The 19,882-nt window shown below is 40.5% G+C and overlaps 1 protein-coding gene across 9 annotated transcripts in view; it reads right to left on the bottom strand.

Moving 5' to 3' along the window:
- Positions 1–19,882, bottom strand: part of MAP7 (microtubule associated protein 7) — a 179,431-nt gene that overhangs the window by 152,989 nt on the left and 6,560 nt on the right. For 3 of the 9 annotated variants that reach the window (XM_043593094.1, XM_043593087.1, XM_043593088.1), the window contains exon 1: positions 2,348–2,650. The exons of 2 other annotated variants lie outside the window; for them this stretch is intronic. In XM_043593094.1, the coding sequence (XP_043449029.1) occupies positions 2,348–2,480 (133 nt within the window). In that variant the 5' untranslated portion in view covers positions 2,481–2,650. Of the gene's footprint in view, positions 1–2,347; positions 2,652–19,882 lie in introns of those variants that run through there. 4 more of the 9 variants (XM_043593095.1, XM_043593089.1, XM_043593086.1 and 1 more) reach the window with 3 other exon arrangements.

Here is a 19,882-nt window from a genome sequence, read left to right on the forward strand (position 1 = left end):
ATGGTCTATAAAGCCAGGTTATTATGGTTCCTTGCAGGAAAGAGGCTGTCTGCTCCATCAGGCCCTTTTTAAAAAACCACATTCATTTCAGGACCTGACCATATCTGGCACCAGGAAGCAATTAAGGATAGACAAATCAGAGAGGTCAAAAATTCAGAAGATCAAAGCTCTCCAGACTCAAACTGTGTTGTCCAATAAGCTAACCACTAGCCACATGTGGCTCTTTAAACTCAAAATCAATTAAAATTTAAAAATCAGTTTCTCAGTTATAGCAGCTATATTTCGAGTACTCCCAGGTACATGTGGCTAGTGGCTATCATACTGGACATTTCATACATAGAATACCTCCATCACTGTTCTGATCGACAAAGCCAGATTTGAAAGTGGACATTCCTACTGTTCAGACAGACCTGATGAGAAATTTAGAACCAAGCCAATAGTATTATTACTCGTTAGCAATCATTAAAGATTTCCAATGTTGTTTGTTTATGTCTGGGCATTCTTATCAACGTAGCATTTTTCTTCTAGTCTTTTTCTTCTTTTTCCCTTTGATATAAGGAAAAGTAGAAAAAGAAAAATGGTAGGGATTCAGAAACTCCTTAAGTCTCTCTTATTCACGAAGTGGAACGAATTGCCAAAAATAAATACATTTTTAGAAGTAACTACTTCCCCTACCCTTTTTCCCTTTAAATAAAATACTAAAGGCAACTGGGGGGGGGGGGGACCACAGAAGAAAGAGAGGAATTCAAGAAAACTACTCAGAACAAAATGGATAGCTATCCTAAATTACTGTTCCAAAATGCCTAAGGGAAAAGTGCCACAAATCAAGAACATTTCCAAAAATACACAGTGGGCACAGTTCAACAGTTCCACATTAATTTAGAAAGTTAACACCTCTTAAGAGGCCAAATGATTTTCTACCAACCATTGAAAGTACTGGGTTTTCATCAAGACCACACTCTGGTTCAACTGTCTAATTCCTGGGCAAATAAAGAATCACCTATGTCAGCTTCCATCCGTGGCATCAGTAAATTCCTGAAGTCATTTGGTTCTAAGATAGAAACTATGTCTGATAGTAAGATTAAAATCAACTACATTACTAAGGTTCTGTTGATTTGAAATTCCCTGTATACAGCCTTTTAAAAGTGAAGTAAAAATATACTTTGGGATTTAAAGTTGACAGTTTCAATTATACTTAAGAAAAGCAAACTCTAAGACTCATTCAAGAGCCAGGAAAAAGAAAGCCAGTCGTTTTCAGGCACTGGATTCTACTGAAACACTCATTCTATCAGGGCTTCAGTATTTGCTTGCTACTTTGCCATGCTACTGCTCTGTACCACACAGAGGAAATTTGATATCTCAGTGACAGAACAATTTGAATGCAAGCTAAAATTTAATCAGCACATAGAAACAACAAAACTGATAACCTATCAGCTTAAGAGACAAACAGCTCATATGCATTTGGGGGAAGGGGGTTGCAAGAATTAGGATACTGGGAAAAAAGAAACTTAAAAGGCAAGGCTTAAAGCCCCTCTTCAAAAATGTTATGATGTTGCCATCTCTGACAATTACAGCTCTGGGAGGGTAGCTATGAGACAATGCTAAAATGATGCGGTACAGGGGGATTCGAGAAGCCAGGCAAAGCTGCTGCTCCATTTCATCATTATGAAAGAAAGGTACAAGAATCAGACCTCCCCTTTCTGCACCCAGCACATTCCAACCTCCAGACAGATGTTCAGCAGAGTTACCATCAGAAGTTATAAAATGTCATGCTTTCCCCTCCCTGTTCTCTAGCTTTGCCCCCTACAGTGCGCTCAATGTTTGTTTTGCCACCTTCTCAAGCTCCTTCAGAATAGAAAAAGAAGTAACATCTTGACTCTCTGCCCTTGGAAAGGACTCACTCCTAGGTCACTTCATCTAACTCATCCCTTTTCAAGGAGAAACTCAGATCATTAAACAGAAATCACCAATGCACCTAAACAAGGTAGGGAGATGATCATTTACACCTGGATTAAGTCCTATTTCCTTCCTGGTAAGGACATGCCATTGGTAACTGTTCAAATGAGCATGTATAAATTAAAGATCTCCAGGCCAAGAAAGTAGCTTGTGTCAGAAAAAAAAAAAAAAAGGCAACTGATCTGAAACCTACCAAATCTGCAAAATCTGTTCTGCATTTCATGCATACACAGCTCTACAGAATGTGTAAATACAACCAGCAAACTGTGCTAGGAGGTCACAAGCACTCCACACAGCGTGCACCACAGACACAGTTTGTAAATGTGCTACAGATAGTGTGGGAAATGGGGGCTGGCTCCAGTTCCAACCAAAGGGTAGAGCTAATGCATACCTTTAGGTCTTCTGGAATTTCCATTCTTTTGCTGTTCATCTTCCTCATTAATGGTGAATAAACCAAGGGGAATTGGCCTTGCACTGGTCTTCTTCAGTCTCTCTTGTCGGATAGCTGTAGCTGATCCAGGCATACCGCGGCTACTTGGTTTTTAATTATTATTATATTAAAAATATATGCTTATGTAATTGCAGCTCCCAGGAAGCTGCTAGTTTCCAAGCTGCCGGTTCATTTGAGCGCTTGTAATAGATCCCCTATGGGTAAACAGTGTGCAAACAGCTGACAGATACTACCAGCCACTTGGCAACTGAGGCCCTGCAGTTCCCCCTCACCTAGCAGCAACCCCCCACCTCCCCTCCGCGCCCCCTCCCGCTTACTCCCCCCAGGCAAGTGGCTGGCTGGAGCTCGCTAGCTGGCACACACACGCTCACACAAGCACGCAGGCGCACTTTCCTTCCGGAAGAGCCCCGGGAAAGGCACGCAGGGTCAGAAGCCTCCTTCCACTGCCTAACCTGTTCAGTCAGATCCCAGCTTCTTCCTGCTGCGGCACCTTTGCCCAGGCTTCCTGCCACCGCACAGTAAGATACTCGGCACACGGCACAGAGGGAAAACCGGGATATGCTGTCCTGTAAACAGTTGCCCTGACAACCGGGACAGGTCCTAATCCGGGAGGGCTGGGAGCAGCTCCGGTCCGCCTGGAAGCGCAGGCAGCTGCGGGATGCTGGTCGGGGGAACTCACCGCAGAGGTCTGGAGCAGGGGGGAGGGGGCCGCCAGCGCTGTGCAGCTCCCTCTTCCTTTCTTCTCCGCCCGCCCGCCAGGCTGCAGCCCCGGAGGACAACTGTCGCCATGCCCGCACAGGCATCAGGGGACTCCCCAGGATGGGGAAGGGGACTCAAGGCAAGAAGTCCTTCTCTTCTTTGGGGGACCCGGTTTTCAATCATGGCAATGTTTGCGAGTCCCTGGATGAAGGCATAGCTGGACGCCCATGGCTCATTCTGCACACAGTATCACATCGCAGCTTTCTGGAGGTCCCTATCACCCCAGGCTGGGCCATGAGGATTGACACTGCCATGCACCTGAGACATTCCAGGGAGGACAGGCAGGGGGAGAACCGTGCCTGTTCTCACCAAGACCACAATTTGGAATACCCCTTCTGCAAGTCAAGTTGAAAGGAGAGAAATGAGAAACTACAATCCACCTACTGGGGGGGGGGGGTGGGATCCATCTCACGGACACGCAGCCAACTCCCCCCAGTTCCCACTGCTCTGGGCGAGTCATTACCAGCAGTGCTGAGCAATTCTTAACACTTGACCCACTTTTAGTTCTTTTTTGGACTCTTTTCTCCAAAGCATACAATCATGGGATTATTGTTTTCTTCTGAAATGAGCTTTCTCACTTAAGACTCTCCACTTCTAGGCTGCCTGAAATTTATGCTGTGTGTGAAAAAATTAAATTTATAGTAAGTGACACAGACAGATGCCTACTGCCAAATTGGTAGCTTTTGTTGCTTTTGTTTTTGCCTTTTAATCGAAATCAAGTCTGCTTAAAAAGTCCAAAACAATCCTCCCATCCCAGACCACTCTCCTACATTGTCCGACGCGGGGCTCAAAGTCACAAAACCGCAAGAACATGAACTGGGCCAAACCCAAGAGTTGAACGCTTAACCAAATGAGCCACCCAGGAGCCCCAAGCACCCTCTCTACATCCTTTGGATGGAAGGATAACTTCTGACAATTCACTTAACTTCTCTTGGTGCCTTAGCTTTCACTGTAAAATTGGGGTGACATCATTTACCTTACAGGACTGGGGAGAGGATTAAATGAAGCATAGTGGTAGCAGTAAGAAGTGCTTATACATATCACCTGCTTTTACATTTTACACTACATCTGTTGTAAGTACTCCATTTTTGCTTCGTATTTCAGGTGTTTCCAGTTCAGCTATCAAGCCTATCGAGCAATAATATTGTCCAGCCCACTGCTGGAGCTGTACTAGATGGTTGGCAAATCCATGCTGGAAAAAAAAACAAAACAAAACACTTCAGAAATCTTTTGCTCAAAGGCTGGGGGATTCAATTAAGAGTTAGATGTGTAGATTGGGGAACTGAAGGAAATTTCAGGTATTAAGTTTACTTAAAATCATGTTCACCTCTTTGATGAGTACCTGGAATAAAAGAGAATGGGGTTGAAGAACTGCATAGGTCTGAGAAACCACCTAAATCAACGTTTTAGATGCAAGGAAAACCAAGGCACAGGAGGTGAAGTTCCTTGCCCAGGTCAAATGTTACCCACCAACAAGTCTGTGGTGAAAACGTGCTTCTCCTTATGACGAAAATTCGGCCTGCATCGTTTAGGATCTTAGATCCCTCTCGCTAGCTTCTTACAGAGATGGCAAGATGTGGAGAAGGAAGGAAAGGGAGGATCCATGCTTCAAACATGCAAGATCTTGTTGTTTAAGAAATAAACAGTAGATATAACCTACTGCCATTAATTCTATTTGGAAATTCTATTTTTGAATTAAAGATGATTTGTTATTTCCTATTTATTTCTTTAATCAAAAGATCAGTGAGCATAGTCCAGTATTATACATATTTATGAAAATCTTATCAAATCTAGTTTGTTTCTTCTACTTCCAGAGAACCAGGTTAGTACTTACAATAGCAACACACACACACACACACACACACACACACAGAGCTGAAACTACCTTTTGGCATAAGAAGTGAAAAGCTATGTCTCAAGCAAACGACAAATTTCATTCAGAAATGTTTCTTACCCAGATACGGCTAACAGCTTCTGATCATCTCCATGGATCTAACAAAAGTATTACTGAAAGTGGTAAAGCTAAGGAAAAAGGGATCTTTTCCTTCATCTATCATCTTAAAAAAAAAAAAAGTTTATTTATTTTGAGAGAGAGTGAGCGTGTGTGCAAGTTGGGGAGGGAAAGAGGGAGAGGGAGACAGAGAATCCCAAGCAGGCCCGATGTGGGGCTGGAATTCACAGTGAGATCACGACCTGAGCTGATGTCTAACCAAACTGAGCCACCCAGAAGCACCCCCCCCACAACCTTCATCTTTCAAATAAAAAATGAAAGGATCGTATTTACGAAGTATCTTAGGAAGGAAATGAAACATCTTTCCAAGAGTGGCTTTTAAAAAAGCAAAGTGAAAGCTGAAACTCAAATGACTTCTGCAGAAGATGTATATTCCTTTACTCTCAAGGATGGCCTGGATGGCTTTTTCTCCTCTTTTACAGGAGAAACACAGCAGCAAACCAAAAGCTTCCTAGCACTTAACTTGTCCAGATAAGATTTCACAAAGGAGCCCTCCCTGAGGTCTGTGGAACAGAGATCACAGAACAGCCCTTCTGGGACACAGAGGACTCTAACTGAGCCCACCTCTACCACACCTAGCTAATCAACAACTCTCTTCTGTTAACAGCAATGGAATATCCCTCAAATGACAGAGTTGGTACTCTTCATGCTCTAGGGTCTCATGGAGAATTTTGATCTGTATCAAAATGTGAAAGTCACCCAAATGGCTGTTTTGAAAGTTATGCCTAAACTATCTACTGGGGAAATGAAAGCCTAATCAAAGGAGGCTGTATGTCACCAGCCATCCTACAACCCATGAGGCAGGATGAGGTCAGGTCAAAGAATCCCATTATCCAGAACATCTCCAGCTTTGTCAGATAAGTTTTATCTTTGTTAGTCACAACAGCACTGAGAGAGGAGTCATCGCCTGACAGATCAGGAAACTGAGGCTCAGGTTAAAGTCACACAGCTAGTTCGGTCACTGAGCCAGGATTAATTTGTGGGCCATCTGCTCTGAAGCTAAGATGCTTTTGTCCTGCTGCCTTGTAAATCCCGGTTGCAACATCAACTAGCTGTGTCCCAGTCACAGCTGTGACCAGTCACAGGGAAGCAAACAGCCCAAGATCAAATAATCATAATAAAGGATTTTTTTTTTCCTATCCACGAAGTACACATTTAAGACGTAAATACATTTGAGATTAATTTCCTAAATGCTCAAACCCAGGATACAGGTTTTCAGCTTTATTTCATTTTGGGAACGCCGGGGCTTAGTCCCTACAGAGGCATGGGGGCTTTTATACTCAGACCCAAAACAAAGGCAGATGTGGAAAGGGGGATGGCCAGACCTGAAAGCAGAAGGAATCCTACTCTGAATTCCTGAACTCTTCCCCAGCACTAATAGGTGTTTTCAATTTGATGTGGCACATGTGTCCGTGAATGTTACCTGCAGGTACAGAATCTCAATTCAGTCCCCACGGGAACTGGGGTATGCAGACTTGCAAGAGTCAATTAGGTTTTGCAACTATCGTTAAAATAACAAATGATGGATTAATGGAGACTCTGTACAAAGTAGGAAGAAATGAGACATTGCCTAGTGAGAGACGGTAGATTTTACAACTAAGCTGGCTTTACTAGAGAAAAATGTTTGCAGTATAATCATAAAATATATTCGCAGTCCTATTGAAAATGATACCACTCGTCCGCTATGAATGAAATAGGCCAATAGGTCCTTGAGCGATTGCTGTCCCCACCAATTCCCACCCCCAGCCCCTATTCCCTTAGTACACAATGAATTCATGTCTGTGTGTCCCTCTACCCTGGCTGCCTGGCGCCTCTGGGCTACCTCTAAACATGAGGTAGGGGAACATGAAACAGAGTCAAACTAACTGATCAGTAGGGGAACTCATCTCATGATTGGGACCTGCTTGTCACAATGTGAGATAGGAGAATAACCACATGTAGGCACATGTGTACACACACACACTTCAGGTTTCTGTTCACATTTATCCTTTGTCAGCTTTTATTTTATGTCCATAAGATTGGAAAATAGCACACAGTCATGAATGAATCCAAAAATATCCTCTTGCAGAGAGAAATCTGCTTAACCAGTGAGAAGCATACCTAGATTTTTCCTTCTAAAAGCCTACTGAGCTTTACAAAAAGATCACTGAAATGGAAAAGAGCCTGACTTGTACTAATCCAAGGACTGTAGCTGAAAATAGAAAATTACTACTGCTGGATTGAAGGGCCAGTCACTGGTAAATTACAGTTCTATATACATATAAGCCAGTTACTTTCCAGTGGGACCCACAAGTGCCAAAATGCCTTTTCAGAAACATTTTTACATTAAGAGGAGAGGATTAATTCCTCAAAACTACTGGATTTCAGTAATCTTTTAAATATTTAATGCATACTCCCCCGAAAGGTAAGCTGCAACTTACTTCTAGTAGTTTTAGAAATCCACATTTTAATGCAATATTTAAAAAATAAAAGAAAGAAAACCTTCGCAGAGTTTGAAAATACAAAGACGGCACAGGTTGACTGTGAATTCAAATAACCCCTGGGAATAAAAGGTCCCACCTGGTTCTCTACCATCCCCATTCTTGAAGTTAGGGGGCTCCCTTACAGTTTCCTAGGACAAGGACACTGCCTCATGGCTTCTTTGGCAATAAAGGCCTAACATTCTGCCATCTTGCAGCATTAGACAATTAGCTGTTGGACAAAGAAATACTGCACAAAGACAAGACTGACCCTTTGAAAGGAAAATAAAAAAGGCAGGTTTGCTTTGATCTTCATTTTACCACCTTTTGTTAACAGGCAGTAAGAGAAACAGTAAATACTACTCTAGTAGTCATGTGCCAAAAACCAAGAAGTACCACGTTCCTGCCGTGCCTTTGTAACATTTCTATAAGTCTTCACCGTGTGGTGAACACTTTGTGGTGCCAGCAGACTCCCATTTTCGCACGTCTGCTCCACCAGAAATGAATTTTAAACCCTGAGGATTCACTTACCTGAATGTAAGGTGTGGATACCAAGCTTTCTTTAAAACTCTTCCCTAAACATTAGGTATCACTAAGTTGTGAATATTACAAAATGCCACATTGAACTTTAACCCAGTAAACACAGGCTAGAATGCCCTTGGGCCTCCGGTTCATTATGCCCACTGATCATACTTAATGTACACTGCATGAACATCTCAATTCCTTGGCAAAAGTTAATATGCGCACACGTCCTCTCCTCTAATAGTGACACCCTTATGAGGTTACAAATCCAATTTTACAGATTCAAAATGAGGCAAAAGAAATCAATGGCTGGGTTCAACAGAAGAATCAGACAGATAGCCAGGGCTGTGTTTCTGAAAGTTACCTAACCCATCACTGGTCCATGAGCAGTTATGGGTTTACTTTTATTTTTTTGAACCACACCATTAGAAAGAGAAGAAAACTGAGAAACTGTGGTTCCCTGTCTTGCTTTAGGAGTGGTAAACACACACCAAGGGTGCAAGGTGAGGTGTTCTGGGGGATGGCATCAGAGTGGAGGCAGTAGGCAGATCATATAATGTTCTCCCACCAAGCAGAGGCAAGGGGAGCCATTCAGGGGTGCTGACTGATGCAATGTGTGACCCAGACTGGCCAGTCTGGTGGAGGACAGGTCAGAAGGGAGGAGGAATGAGATATAAGAAAAATCAGTCCCATAAGGACTTTGTCCACATGAAAGAAGGTGTCTCACATGGTGACTTTGGGATAGAAGGCAAAGAGGAAAATGAAAACCCACTCATGTTTGTTTGTTTGTTAAAGAGCGTGGGAGGTTTATTTCAGGGGGATGGGCACGAATACTGAGTTCCTGGAAACGTCCAGAACATGGACAAGTGGACAATGAGAAGGAAAGGTGGTTAGTGTTTATATTAAAGACTTAGATGAGAATGAGGGCTTTATATCTGTAGATAAAGTAGAGAGAAAGCCAGAATTAGTTCCAAAATCATCAAAAGCTCAAAATAATGGGCTATAGCTAAAAAGATTCAGTAGCGATAAATACCAACATCTCCTTTGTTAAGTCCAACCGCACAGGTACAGAATGAAAACCCCACCCAAGCTTCAGCAGCTTCAAAGAAGGAGGGCACTTGGACAGCAAGCTCACTACACATGATCGGTGTGATGAGGCAGTAAAAGTCCTAACAGTATCACAGGTGGTATACCAGCAGATGTCCAGCATGCTGAGTAAGGGGAAGAACCTTCTCTATTTTCTGGTCCTCAGACCACATTGTCTGAATTAGATATTTCAGTGAGATCATAAATCAGAACACATTCAGAAGAGAGCAACCTAGGACTATAAGATTCTAGGCCATAACACAGGAGAATCATTGGAAAAAAGGTACAATTTCTCTGGAGAAAATAAGCCAAGATCTGGAGAAATAAAATAACTGAATTAAAGCTTAACATGTGGAAGGATGTCTAGTGTTAGTGTAGTTCTGGAAGACAGAACTAGGATCGGTGATTGGAAGTCACCAGAATGTAACAAATTGTGCCTTCCATCACTGAAGACAGTCATGCAGGAACACTGACTGGGATGAGGGTGCTGCATTAATAGACTGGGTCCAGGTTGGATTTTTGGGTCTCTAACAGTCTCTTCTGATCCCACAACTGGCTCCAAGACCTGATGAAAACGGAAACTCGAGTTATATGCTCAGGGGAAAACAAGCTGGCAGAAAGAAAAAGCCTGAGACTCAGACAGCCCTTCCCCCCGCCGTCACAGTCTGCCTGTGCTTACTTAACACTTCACATGGTTTCGATTTTTTTTTTTTTTTGTCAGTGGCTCTACAGTTGTATTGTTTTACTCATTCCACTGATGCCCCCCAGAGGTTTTTGACTTAATGCTAAAACATGTAAAGAACGGAAGCTTCACTCAGTCTTCCGGTTACAACAGGACCACACTAATAATTTCTGCACCTGCAGCCTGCAGACTTCCCTCACTGCCGCCTATCAGCAATTCAATGGAAATCTGGGTGAAAAACTCTAGGGAAGATGGGAATAAAAATGAAGAAGATATACGAGTTTTCCCTCAATGATACAATTCACTGAGGATGGGTCACTGTGTGGCTCTGTAACTTGAGAGAGGAGATCTAAAGGTTTGTGAGTGAAGAGCATTATTAAAGAATAATAGGCCAATTCAGTTTATTACTTCATGGGCATTTTAAGGGGAGTGATAGCCCTAAGTCTTTAGGCCAGTGAAGAATTGGACCAATCAACAGCAGGTGTTCAACATTCATTTCAGCCCTTACTGAGACTTTCCCCCAATCCCATCTTTTGTGGCTTTGCTACTCTTTCTAATTCTTTCTGGTAAAATGCCCTAAATTAAAACTGACGTCAATTAAGATTTTTTAAGAGGTTTAATATCCTGTTTTTACCTTAAGAGTTAATTTAAAAGTTTCTCTTAAGAAGTAATTTAAATGTTTTACATAATTCTGGGGGGAAAACTCTGACTTTCTTTCTGAGGGTCCATGTGTCCAGTCAGAGTTTTCCAGAGAAACAGAATCAAAAATACTACTGGACCACTACTGATACTAAATACTACTACTTCTCTGGAGAAAATATAGACATATTTTTTTTAATACTTATTTTAAGAAATAATGGCAGCCTGCGATTATAGAGGCTGGCAAGTCCAAAATTTGTAAGGCAGGCCAGCAGGCTGGAAACTCAGGCAGGCTTTCCATGTTATAGCCTTAAGGCAGAAGTCCTTCTCTGGGAAACCTCAGTTTTTGCCCCAAAGGCCTTCAATGGATTGGATTGGGCCTGCTATATTATCAAGGGTAATCTTAAAGTCAACTGACTGCAAATGTTAATTATATGTACAAACTATGTTCACAGCAATATTCAGACTGGTGTTTGACCCAATAACTGGACACTGTAGCCTAGCTAAATTGACAGATAAAATTAACCATCATGGTCAGTGACCCCACAGAGATTAAGACACTCCATTCCCACGCTGAAATCAACATGCTATAAATGAAAGCATGCCACTCAAAAGTCAAATTTTCACTGAATAGGTTGGACATTATTTACTCAAGTCATTTTCCAGTATTGCAATGCTCTGTTAAGATAATACTCATACAATTGGGGTCAGCAGACCTATGAAATCCTCTTACCTTTCACTAATGATCGCTCTTTGAGAATCCAATACAGGTCAGCTTCAAAGCATTATCAAACAAATCGTTTTTACCATTATAACAACTGGTTGCCTCAACATTAAGTGCTTTGGAAAGTACAGATATGTAGATTTTAAAAAAATCCTTCCCTATTGTCATGAAGTAACCTCACTGTCTCAATTAGAAGAAAATATATATAAATATGTGGATGGGGATGGTGTTGATAATACATGTTTCTCATGAGAAGATAAAGTGTATATGAAGGTTTGAGGTACTAAACTTTATTTACACTTACTGGTTAAATAGAACCAACTCTGACAAAAGAGAAAATTATATACAATTCTTCAGCACAGTTCTGAAATCAATCAACAGAAAATCATGGTGGGGAACTTTGAGGTTTGGTCATTTACATTCAGCTAAGGTCCGCACTGAAAAGATTAGCATATCCAGTGTAATTGTCAGCAACCAACCAGAATACTGAAAGCCTTCAGCTAAATTATACAGATAAAAGATGAGTATACTTAGGATTAAATGGCAAGCCCAGAAGCTTTCCAAATTTGTAACTCCTAAACAAAAAGATTCCTAATGCATCAGTAATTGCTTTAAAAAAAAAGATAGGAAGCATTAATTTCCGAGAAATAGATACTACTAGCAATCCAGTACATTTTTTGAGAAATGTCATCCCCTTTTGGTCTTATGTGACCTCGGGCCGCTGAGATTTTAGTGGGCACTACACAGACAGAAAAACATCTCAGACCTCAATTCCAAAACCCCTTTACCTTTCGAATCTCTATTCTAAGCCCTTGCTTAAAACTCCTGTGAATTTTAGATAGACAACTGAGGGAGGACTATAATGACAAAAGGAACCTCTTGGCAAACTTCCTAAAACACCACAAATGGACCATTGTGCCTTTTATCATCAGGCAAAGTGGCCACACTTCCATTGCTAAAGGCACTAAAATCAACGATGTATTAGAAAAAAAAAAAAAAGTTGTTCCAGAGACAAAGTTGTAGAGAAACAGTCACAATCATAATAGAATTCTCTCTACTCTCTCAATTTTTCGGTTGAGATTTTATTACCTGGTTCCTGTTTGCAGACTGGCATGGAGGAAGAGATCAGCCCTGAAACCCTTAATACAAGAAATACCCATGTCCCTTCATAGCCCAGAGCCAGCCTTTATCCAACTCACTAGAAAAAGACCTGGTTCTTGCTGTTTACAAACAAAAGTAGGGAGTTTATAGAACCAAAAGCTGTTTGTTTTAAAAATAATTGCAATACTGTAAGTTGTTCCATGAACAGGTTTCCAAATACGTGCACCTCTAATAGATAACTTATGCACTGTAAAACAAAAAAGGCATCTTTGTGCGTTTCCCAACTGGTCCAGAATGGCTCACCAGTGTCTGGGCTCCCAGTCACCAGGTTTAGCAAAATCTTCTTCCATGTGATATTCTGTACTCGTCTCTTCCAAAATCTCCTTGAAGACTCACACTCTATCGTGAGTATACTTTAGGTACAGCTGGACCACCAAGGCTTGAATCTAAGATGTCAAGGAAGTGTTCTTCCCTGTGAGGTTCACTGGGTCATAAGATTATGAAGGTTTTCTACTCAAAGGCATTTGCCCTCTCATAGGTCTTCCAGACTAAAGATAGCTCCATCCCCCATTTCTCTATTTTAATGCTTTTTACTGTGGAGCCATTTCTTCTACTTGCATTTTAGTTCCTGATACTCTACCTGCGACTTATGCAATGCCACTTTGAAAGCATATGCATGTACCTTTTTTCTAAAAAATTTGTTTTAATGTTTTTATTTATTTTTGAGAGACAGAAGTGGGGAAGGGGCAGAGACAGAGGGAGACACAGAATCCCAAGCAGGCTCCAGGCTCTGAGCTGTCAGCCCAGAGCGCGACGAGGGGCTTGAACTCAGGAACCGTGAGATCATGACCTGAGCTGAAGTCAGACGCTTAACCAACTGAGTCACCCAGGCACCCCTGGATATACCTTTTTATATACACAACAAGAACATCCTCACAGGGATGATAGGAGGTAGAAAGTCACTGTTGCAAAAGAAAGTTCTGGGTATATTTTAGTGATGCGTATTTATTTTTAATAATTTTATTTTCACTGGGGCACCTGGGTGGCTCAGTTGGTTAAGTATCTGACTTCGGCTCAGGTCATGATCTCACAGTACATGGGCTCCAGCCCCACATCGGGCTCTATGCTGACAGCTCAAAGCCTGGAGTCTGCTTCAGACTCTATGTCTCCCTCTCGCTGCCGCTTCCCCACCTGTGAGTGCACTTGCTGTCTTTCTCTCTCCCCCAAAAATAAACATTCAAATTGAGTACTTATAAAAATATTTTTACTGAAAAATGATATAAATGGTATATATTTATATATAAATAATATATATGATATAAAAATTATATATGACATATATATTATATATGATATAAATATATATAAATATTATATATGATGTAAATATTATATATATTTATATATTATTTATATATATAATTATATATAAATAATATAATATATTATTTATATATTATATATTATATATTTATATATATTTGTATATATTTATAAATATTTATAAATATATATAAATATTATATATAATATAAATATATATGATATAAATGTTATATATGATATAGATATTATATATGAAATGTAAATATTGTATATGATATAAATATTATATATGATATAACTATTATATATGATATACATATTATACACTTACATATAACACAAATATTATATACTTATATATATTATATATAATATATAAATATATATTTATACTATATCTATTATATCTATTATCTATTATATATTACATTTATATTATATATTATGTGCTTATATAAATATTAAATATAAATAAACCTTAATATTTTAAGAGTGGTTTAAAGCATGTTGGTTTAATCAATTACCACAGTGTCTATGTATCATATATAAAATTTAAAGGCATTACTCAGAACATCTAAACCCAGATTCATCTGAGGAAGTGACATTTAAAGATTTATTAAGTTAAATTTTTAAAAATATAAAAATTGAAATTACAAGTTGAACAAGATATTTTCTTAGGGAGAAAGGTCTGTCTCATATACCCTGGTCCCAACATCCTGTATAGGCACTGGAAATAAGCCTCTGCAACTTGAAGTCTTTTCTAAAATTTAATACATAAGAAACTTAATTAAAAAAAAAAACGGTTTAGGGGAGCTTGGATGGCTCAGTTGGTTAAGTGTCTGAATCTTGATTTCGGCTCATATCATGATCTCAGGGTCATGAGCTTGAGCCCTGCATCAGGCTCAGAGCTGAGTGTGGAGCCTACTTAAGCTTCTTTCTCCCTCTCTCTCTGTCCCGTGGGCATGTTCTCTCTTGCTCTCAAAAACAAAAAAAACAAAAAACAAAAACAAAAAAACCAAAATAGCTTACTGATCCTTTTTCTATTTCAACATGCGTACTTTTTGAATTTTTAAAAAGATGTTAATTAAAGCATAGTTGGCATACAATTTTACATTAGTTTCAGGTATACGACATAGTAATGTGATCTATATACATCATGAAATGCTCACCAGGACAACTGTAGTTACCGTACATACAAGTTCTTATTCACTACATTCCCTATGCTGTACTTTCCATCTCCATGACTTTATTATGTAACTGGAGGTTCGGGCCTCTTAATCCTCTTAACCTATCTCACCTGTCCCCTGCGCAAGTATTTTGTATGAAGAAACCCAAACTATGTACTTCTCACGAAAGCCTTATGGAAGGCTAGTTGTATATGCTTCCTAGATTTTCCTTTGTAGAGAAACAGTTAATGAAGTGATAGTGATTTGTTTCAAGTCAAAATAAGTCCAGGAAGTCCATCGTCGTGGAACACGTCCATCTTTATGATTTAAAGTGCAATAATTCTGTGGCAAGTATTTTAGGAAAGAACTTGAAATTTAGAACTATGATGCAGTAATAAGAAACACTTTTGAATACCACAGAAATGAAAAAAAGTCAAGAGAGGCTGGCATGGGTTTTAACTCAATCACAACTTAATCTTAGCAAGTCACAGGGTTATGTGAGGCGACCTTCTACTGCAACATGTTTTGTGCGACACTTTGACAGGTGAAAAGCACCATCCAATGTGCCTGGATGATGCTTACTATATCTGATGGCAATGTGATCACACGGCTGCAATTAGGTCTGAATCAGCATTACATTCGGATTCTCTCATTGAGACTTTATAATTGTAAGCAAAAATTTGCTTAAGGGAAAAATTTAGCAAGCCAGGGTAAGTCCATATTTTCCCGGTGATGCAATACCAATCCCTAACAACCGTGACCACAATAATTACAACAACACTTCATGCTGTGTCAGGCACTGTTATAAGTACTTTACATGTACCAACTCATTTAATCCTCGTCATAGCCCTATGAAGGCATTACCAGTATCCCGGTTTTAAAAAAGAAGAAATCGAGGAAGAGCATGGCCAAATGACTTGCTGTAAATCCCTCAAGTAGCCACAGAGCTGAGAATGGAACTCAGACAGCAGGCCTGAGTCCTAGCACAAAGTCATAGTTTAACATTATCACTACACTAGGTAGTCAGCTTTGGGCGCAAGATCAAATGACTTCACACACGCTTAGCTTCAGTATAATCTTGAAGGGGCAAAGGGGAAATCAAAGACACTCTTTTCCTTAGAGATCAGTCTTACTCAGTATCCCCCACTGCCCTTTTCATTGTGGCCCCGGTTTTTATAGCTATGCAGACACCAATTACAAGGGGGCGGGGGAAAAAAAAAGAAAGAAAGAAAATCAGTTCTGTCAAAGGTAAGCCCTCACTGAAAAAGCTTTAAATCACAACTGATGGCACCATAAAACCTGAAACACACACGTAAATCGTGCTCAGACGTGCCTCTGGAGGTTCTGACAAGTAGAACCAGAGATCATAATTTGATGTGATGTTCGAAACCATAAGTGTGGGGGTACCTGGGTGGCTCAGTCGGAAAAGAGTTGAACTTCAGCTCAGGTCATGATCTCGCGGTTCGTGAGTTCAAGCCCCGCATCGGGCTCTGTGCTGACAGCTCAGAGCCTGAAGCCTGCTTCTGATTCTGTGCCTCCCTCTCTGTCCTTCCCCTGCTCATCGTCTCTCTCTCAAAAATAAAATAAAAACATTAAAAAAAAAAAGTAAGTATGGGTAACATTGTTAAGAAAAAGCACAACGTGAAAAGAGCAGAGGTTACCAGACCCAGCCTTATGTCAAGTAACAACTGATGAGAATGAAGAGAGGTGAAGTAAAGAAAGATTAACCCAAAAGGTATTAGCATAGGTTGTGCCGCAGGATGGGAGGCAAGAACATCAAGAAGGACATTCTTGTGTTAAGTATTTACAGGCAGACAGAAGAAACGAGTGGTTTCCAGAGCCAAGGAGATGATGATCAGATTTTCACTAGGAAAATCTCTGGGAAAAGTATGTAATTTGCTACAAAAAACTTTATATACCTGAAGTTGACCTTCTTGTTTTGAGGGAAAGGAGGAAGAAGGTGGCAGAAGTGGGGGGGGGGGGGGAGAGAAAGAAAGAAATTCATTACCTAACTTTCCATCTAACTGCACACATTCATACATTAAAGTGCATCAATACATACATGAGTGTGCACATTATTTTACTATTCAAGCATACTCCTACTCATATTCACATCTACATTTCCTTCACAAAATTCCCGGAGCAAAATAAGAGATAAACAAAATAAATTCACTGGCTTGAGGGTAACAGCTGTTATGATTTCCAGGTGGTTTCCATAAGCAAGGTACACTTGACACCTCCAAATGAAATCTACTATCGTCAAATCTAAGAGCTTTAAGTAGGAAATAGATCGAAAGTAGTCCTCAGCCTTGAATGCACATTGGAATCACTGGGGGAGTTTTAGAAGGTACTGCCACCTGGCTCCCACCCCTAGAGGTTCTCGGATAATTGCCTAAGGTGTAGTAGGGGCAGAGCGAGATTTAAGAGGTCCCTGGGTGATTTTAACTCACTGTCAAGATTGAGAACCAATGATGCTGCAGCACAGGAGCTCAATCATTTCAGTAATATAACCTTAGGCCCCAAGAATGGCCTATACTTAAATGAACTGACCAGCACTGCGGATAAGGGGGCCATCATACTAATTTAGAGCATCAACCCTGAATAGGAAAACAATCCAGCTGGAATGCAGGAGGCAGGGAACTAGGTCCTGTTTGGTGTGTTAGGTCAGGGCTTCTGAGAACCAAAAGCCTGGATTAAAACCTTGACAGGCTGCCACGCGTTTTTGTTACAGCCTGTTATTATGCAAGTTACTGCCACCCAAGCAGGCCTTGTGTTGGAAAGTGGGGACACTGAAAGAAGAGGGTCTTTTCTGGAGTTTCACCTTGGAATTTAAACCTATTCTAGAATATAGCTATTTCCTACTGTCACCATAGTATCAGGGATACAAGGTTTATATGTGGAAGGTTATCCCATAGTAAAGGATGGGTCCTTTTACCAGAAAGCCAACTCCAAAAAAGCTTACGTAGCATTAAGAAAAAAAAAAAAAAAAAAAAAGTCACAGAAGAAATTTTCAGATACCAAATCTCAATACTCTACAATTTAAATATACCTAATTTTACTAACAATGCATGCAAAGCCCAGCTCAGATATACCAAATACATCTCTCAGCTTCCTTTCCGCTCAGTTTTGCATTCCTACGTCCATCTGCGATGTTTGGTCTGCTGTGTCAGTTCTCCTTGGCATTCCCCACAATTCTTTCACAACTATTTCTGTAGGAGTTTCGAGGACAAGGAACTGCCAGATGCAGTGAGTTCTTGCCGTCAAAAATATATTAGTCTTCAAATCAAAATTGAAAGTCGCACCCAAGAAAATCTTACAGATTCTTTCTTAACTGGCTATTGCTCCAAGATACTAGGAAGACCAGTATTTAATGAACAGAGAAAAACCACCTGACGCCATTTAAATTTGTAAACTATAATTCAGAGCATTGCGAAAACAGATATTAAAGAGGCAAAAGGCCAATAGGCAGGGATGGATCTCGACAGTATTATAAAGCAAGCTAAGCAAAATAAGTCAGAGAAAGACAAAGGTCATAGCATCTCACTCATATGCGGAATTTAAGGAACAAACGAACAAAGAAAAACAAGAAAAGACAAACCAAAAAACAGACTTAACTATAGACAACTGGTAGTGGGGGGGGGGGGGGTGATGGGAGTGGGGAGATGGGTGAAATAGGTGATGGGGATTAAAAAAGTACACGTATCTTGATGAGCACTGAGTAATGGACAGAACTACAGAATACTGTACACCCGAAACTAATATCACTGGATACTAATCCAGTATCTTAACTATACTGGATTTAAAAAAAAAAAAAAGGCAAAAGACACTGAGCTGCTAAACAGCTAGACAAACTCTAGAGCTGGATTTTCTATAAAGAATAAGCATAATAGCATACGTGTTGAGCATATAGAACCTTAGATCATGCTCAGTGATTAACTGTCCAATGACAGAGGGGCGCCTGGGTGGTTCAGTTGGTCGGGCGTCCGACTTCAGCTCAGGTCATGATCTCACAGCTCATGAGTTCAAGCCTCGCATCAGGCTCTATGCTGATAGCTCAGAGCCTGGAGCCTGCTTCGGATTCTGTGTCTCTCTCCCTCCCTCTGCTCCTCCCCTATTCATGCTCTGTCTTTCTCTGTCTTTCAAAAATGAATAAACGTTAAAAAAAAAATAAAAAAAAACCATCCAATGACAGATTATCAAGATCTTTACAAAACACTGTAAGTACATTTCGGTAACTGAGAGCTGATATGTAAGTAGTCAATTTGACAATATAAATTCTGCCAACAAGGAATAACCAAGACCATAAAACGAGATATAAGACCAATATTCCCAGCTTTATAACTGAAACAGCATTCCTTCCAAATTTTGGAAAGCCATTTCTCAAAGGATTGGAAGAGGGACACGAAAGGGGACAGAGAACTTGGACTGGCATGGGACCTGATGTGTAATGGCACCGCTGTTGATAATCAACTCCAGAATGCAGACTCCACAGAAAATCGTTACCATGGAAGAATAAAGAAGACGGTAATATTAAAGCCAAATAAAAACTCCCCATTACACATGGGCTCTGGGAGCAACACTATCTCCACAGGGGTTCTAATTCCAGCGAGCATCATTTAGCATCCAGAAGGGCACTATTTCACTTTAAGGCAATTATACTGCTTTACTCAAAGAACTTGGTGCAAAGGCTGAAAATTAAAAACAAAACTTAATGTCAAGTGCCGGTAAGGATGCTGAGCAGTTCCAACTGAGACATTGCCTGTAGGAAGGCAAAACCACAGGGCCACTCTGGAAAGCGGTTTGGCAGGTTCTTATAAACATATACTCTCATATGGGCCGACAAACCCACTCTGAGGTCTCTCCCTCAGATAAGTCAGAAAAGCCTGGGTGTAAACATTTACAGCGGCATAATTTATAATCGCCCAAACCGGGAAATATCTCAGTGCTCCTCAATGGGTGGGTAGATTAACAAGCCATGGTACTTCCTTACAACAGCAAGC

The sequence above is a fragment of the Prionailurus bengalensis genome, chromosome B2 (assembly GCF_016509475.1).
Source record: "Prionailurus bengalensis isolate Pbe53 chromosome B2, Fcat_Pben_1.1_paternal_pri, whole genome shotgun sequence".
Lineage (NCBI taxonomy): Eukaryota > Metazoa > Chordata > Mammalia > Carnivora > Felidae > Prionailurus > Prionailurus bengalensis.